This window comes from Morus notabilis, unplaced genomic scaffold, assembly GCF_000414095.1.
Source record: "Morus notabilis unplaced genomic scaffold, ASM41409v2 Scaffold297, whole genome shotgun sequence".
NCBI lineage: Eukaryota > Viridiplantae > Streptophyta > Magnoliopsida > Rosales > Moraceae > Morus > Morus notabilis.
In genome coordinates, this window is record NW_010357726.1 from 979,690 (window position 1) to 984,749 (window position 5,060).

At 37.7% G+C, this 5,060-nt stretch overlaps 1 protein-coding gene across 1 annotated transcript; it reads right to left on the reverse strand.

Annotated features, from left to right (window-relative positions):
* Positions 1–3,075: 3,075 nt before the first annotated feature.
* LOC21407070 (elicitor-responsive protein 3) lies at positions 3,076–5,060 on the reverse strand. Its single transcript, XM_010090848.2, has 5 exons — positions 4,635–5,060; positions 4,110–4,175; positions 3,846–3,969; positions 3,431–3,545; positions 3,076–3,321 (listed from the first exon to the last, which is right to left on the reverse strand). The coding sequence occupies exons 1-5, from the start codon at positions 4,699–4,701 to the stop codon at positions 3,247–3,249; spliced, it is 447 nt and encodes a 148-aa protein (XP_010089150.1). The 5' UTR covers positions 4,702–5,060; the 3' UTR covers positions 3,076–3,246.

The window sequence follows — 5,060 nt, forward strand, 5'->3', positions numbered from 1 at the left end:
TAAGATAAAAACTAGACAGAGATCTTATATGGAAAAAATTCATGCACTTATATGCAGAAACTTGTCAACATTTTTATGATTGTATTTTATTGTCAAAATGATGAGTATTTTTTTTTTTATTATATACTAAAAGTAAATTATTCAAACAAATGTGCTAAGTTATTTGCTTGGTCAAAAATTGTCAAGGCTTAAGGTGTAAACCACACAACTCACACTGCACCGCAACACATAATATTGGTATGGTTTGGTGTGTTTACGTATTTAATTTTTGTTGACTGTGGTTAACAGAATTACTTCACCACACTTTATGATTTGGTGAAAATTTTTGGGGAATAACTGCCCCAACCACAACGTGGTCACCCCTATTCAAAATAAAGATTGACCAATGATATTGAAGGGTAGCCAAAATTGATAAGATGTTATTTTGAATCCTTCTTCCTGTCTTGGAAATTGCCGCTGCAGGTAAGACAGAATCTCAACTGAGCGATTCAGAACTGTCAAAAACCGACTCAAAAATATTGAGTGCCAAGAGGGTGTCCCCTGAAGCCAGGGTCATTTATGCCTCCGGAGATGAGACAGTCCAAGGGAAGCATCCATTGAATAATGTAATTCAAGAGTGTGTTGAACCCGAGGAAAAGTGCAGTCCAAACAATTCTACCTCTCAAAAACGTGAAGGCTCCAAGAGAGGTAGAGACCAAAGTTTACCACTTTCTGATGCTGGACTATCTGAGAAAAGTAGAGAAAAAAAAGATTTAGCTGAAAATGGTACTGTCTCAACTCCTATACACGACGACGAGAACTTTCTCGAGACTGCAACAGAAAAGAGCAGCAATGGGGACACACGGGTTTCTAGAAATTCCAAGGTCAATAAAGTTCTGGATGGTCCTGAGAAAAGTAGAGGAGAAAAAGATTTAGCCAAAATTGATCCTGTCTCGACTGCTACACTCAACACCCTGCATGATAAGAATTTTCTCGAGACTGCAACGGAAAAGAGCAGTACTGGGGACAATCGGGTTAATTCTAGAAAATCCAAGGACAAGAAAGTTCATGACATGCCTCCTCGATCTTCAAAAAGGCTTGCTGGGAACAAACCTGATCTCACGGTGAACTTGGAACTGGGTGAACGGGCTCTCATAGCTGCAATTAGAAAATCCAGAAAGACTGAAGCCACTCAAAATTCAGTTTTGACTTCAGATGGTTTGGTGGACAGCCCATTCGTGCAGCGTGAAATCACATCAGAAATAGAGCTTGTGGATAATAATGCTTCTACTAACACAAAGAATCCATTGGAAGAAGATCCATCAAATAAGAGCACTGTACCGCCTGATGACCAAGTGGCTCAAGAGGAACTACATCAGAAGCTGGAAACTGAAAAAGTGGATGACAATCCAGCACCACAACTCAGCTTTCTGTTTGGCTCAGACCCATGCCTGGAATTTGCATTCAAGACTCTCATAGGTGAATTACCACTGGATGGTACTTCCGTCAATGGACCTATTTTAACTCGTGAAGCTGGTACATTGCAACATGAGAACTTGCTTGAGAGTGGAATGAAAAATAGCAGCACTGGAAAAAGTCAATTTAGCAAAACTAAATCAAAGAACAAGAAAGAGCTCAACTTGCCTCGTCGGTCGTCAAAGCGACTTGCTGGGGTTGAACCTGAGCTGGTGGCAAGCTCTGTGGCTAGTGAACGAGCTCTTCAAGATGTAAGTATAAATCCTAATGATAAAGGCACAATTTCAGGTACAAATTTGCTGGATAAAGCAAAGCAGCCACTTAGGGCTGGGCCAAAAATAGAGCTCACCAACCGGTCATCTACTAAAACAGACGCTTCAGTTCCAGAGCCATCGGATAAGAGGAAGAATTCTTTGGAGGATCTTGTGGCAGCACCTCAGGAGCAACCACGAATGCATGAAACTGAAAGGGCAGAACTTAAGAAGCCAGAATCAACTCAACGAATGTATGAAACTGAAAATTCAGGTCCACAACTTCATGAATCTAGAAAGGAAGAACTTGGGTCGCCAGAACCAGACACGCCCTTCTCAATTGCGGATTATTGGTCCGACCCTTGCCTAGATTTTGCATTCAAGACCCTTACAGGTGTAATACCGATAGAGGATACTCTTGCACAGGGTTGCTTTCAGGAACAAGTTGATGTACCTGACAACTGCAAGAATGGAAATGGGGCCCTGCCAGATTTTGGCTCATCTAGCTTGTTTGAAACCGACATATCATCCCAGTTTGATACACTAGAAAAGTCTTCCTCAAGCCAGCAGTTCGCGGGAACTTCTGCATCCCTACCTCCCCAAAACTTGAGTTTCTCAAGTTGCAATGGGATTCATTCCCAACAACAGCCGCCTTTGGAAGCCAATAAGGACTTGCACCAAAAGGTAAAGTCGTAATAGAAAAGGGGTTAATTTTTTTTTCTTTTTTTTTTTTTTTTGGGGGAAATAGGTTACTTTTGGAAAAACAACTTTTGTGCCTTTTGTGATATAGTCATGAACGCCAACTCACTGTAAGACTTGCCGTTGTAGAACTTTTTCTACCTTGATGCTCTGTGTTGATTGTTGCTGTAGTCCAAGAAAACATAAAAACTCCCAAAAATAGTCTCGCAGATTGTTAAACTTCTCATATTCTGTGGTATCTTATTGAGAATTGAATTAGTCTTATGTTGATTATTATTCAATTGAATATTTCAAGTGCGCTTTGGTGAATTGTTAAAAGGTCTCTTCAATGTCTTAAAATGCTTTGAGAATTTCAAGTGCGCTTTGGTGAATTGTTAAAAGGTCTCTTCAATGTCTTAAAATGCTTTGGTCTCATCAATCTTGGTTAGATTTCTTAGAAATTCTATGTTATAATTTTGCCTTTGTTTTTTTCCTACTTTGGGCTGTTACAACTTTTCTGCTAGTTGAAACGATTTTCACCGTTAGGTGCAAATAGGATTTCCAACAACCATTCAATACAACACATTGAAATGCATAAAACGACACTGAATATATTGTTTTAGAACATATCCATCTAAACCATATCAAAGAAAATGAACTAATGAAGGACATAACATCCAAACCAAATCGAAGAAAATGAACCAATGAAGGCAAACATCCAAACCGAAGAAAATCAACATTTTCATTTGAACAATTTTCCATGTAAACATATCATGAGGTCTTGTCAACCAAAGATCACATTTATTTCCACTGCAAGAACTCGGTACATATCACAACATGATGGCTGATCAAAACCATCCATTCAATACGCAGAAGAAGACTCCTTCCATCCGCCGAAGCGCTCCTCTTCAACGCCGTAGCCAATGTCAGAGCTTACCTAAGATACCGTGCAAATAGATGCTTTCAGGAACACAATCTTACCCAAAACACACTCCCATCTCATGAAAAACATTGGACTAGTAAAGTAACCAAGGATGAAAAGTTACCTCAGGCTTAAAAGTGAGGCCAATTCTAATCTCTCCACGATATTCTTGGTCCTTGACCACGTTATATGTTGTTGTTGGGATGCTTCCTTCCAGGAGTAGAGGCTCTAGGGAGATTCTGCAGGCATTGACAACACCAAAAGTAGACTTTAAATCAAGTTGGTTTTAAATTTGAAGTTGCCAAGAAACTCGGAAAATGCTACAAACTAGCTAATAAGAAAAGTAGAACTCGAAACTTTCTACGGTAAGTTATAATTAGTGCATGATTCTGAACGCCAGATATTATAAAAATCACATCAAATGTATGTAGAACTCATAAAATCTGATATAAATACAACAATTCGAGGGGTGTTTTTCAATACCCTACGGTAAGAATCTCAAACTTCTAAGGAGCTCGGTAATGAGAGCATGTACTTACGTTATTTCTCCCACAAAGTCATCCTGCGAAATATCACTGTCCATTATTCTCAATCCGAGTTCTGAAACTCCTTCAGAAACGTTAAATACAAAGGTCTCATTCCACTCCGGATCTGACCCTTTTCCTGGATAGAAAATTTGTATAAAACTTGCTTAGAATATAAAGGCAATACTAATCAGTGTTAATATCAATGGATGTGTATATTATTACTAGGAACTATATTTACCAAGGCCCTAATTACTTGAACGAAATTGTACTAATTACCTGATGCAATACTGCTTTTCTGCTCCTGAGTGCGGTAAGTAAGTATGACATAAGGATCCATATTATCTGTACAAATTTTAGCACATGTCAATATATATCAAGAACCCAAAATCAGATTCATTTTCTCTTTATCTATGATTTAATGATCTCTCTGAAAAAAGGGCTTAGCTTTTCATACTAAGCTAGATTACAATTCTGTTTTCTTAAGACGCATTTCCTGATGCTTGTCACTAAGATCATATATAATATAATCATGGAAAAATAACAATATGGTTTCGTATAGCCATTAAAATAATCGTCATATTAATTAACACGCCATTATCACGTAAACTAGATCAAGCTCTTTTTCACTCGGATTTATTTGAACAAAACAAAGTAACAATCTCTTCTCAGCCAAAAAAAAAAAAAAAAAAACACCAGATCTTGAAAACATAAAAGATCAGGAAAAAAAAGGACCCAAAAAATACAAGATCGAGAACATAATCAGAATAATGAATTTAAGACAGAATGTGACAAGAAACTTACTAAGAAAATCAGTGTTCTCAAGACCCTTAGCACTAACAAGAAGAACTTCAAGCGTTCCTTGAAGCATCTTTTTTTTTTTTTTGGCTGAAAAAAACAAGAGAGAATATTCAAAGACCACAATTGAGATTCCAAACGGCAGAACAGGAAATCGGGTCCTCTTTCTTCTTTTTTATTGGATCAACAATATTCTTTGGCAAATTTTTAACTGTGCAAGGAAAACAAGATGTCGGAGAATTTGATTTTATTGCTCATATCATTGTACGCTGTTACGTTTACGCGTGAATTACCTAACCGATCCGAACAATTAAAAAAAAAATGTAGCAAAACCTGTCCAGTTATGACATCCGGATTTTACGCGGGTTTTTCCTTTTTCTTTTTTTCTAATCGAAAGTCAATATGAATTTGGTGCACATGAAATGCACTTTT

What these genes read in the sequence shown, in the direction of transcription:
- LOC21407070 (XM_010090848.2), bottom strand. Translation starts at nt 4,701, where the DNA reads ATGCTTCAAGGAACGCTTGAAGTTCTTCTTGTTAGTGCTAAGGGTCTT. An exon ending in GAAAAGCAGTATTGCATCAG is followed by an intron (nt 3,970 to 4,109) that starts GTAATTAGTACA and finishes TTTTCTATCCAG; the next exon opens with GAAAAGGGTCAGATCCGGAG. An exon ending in GCCTCACTTTTAAGCCTGAG is followed by an intron (nt 3,322 to 3,430) that starts GTAACTTTTCAT and finishes ACGGTATCTTAG; the next exon opens with GTAAGCTCTGACATTGGCTA.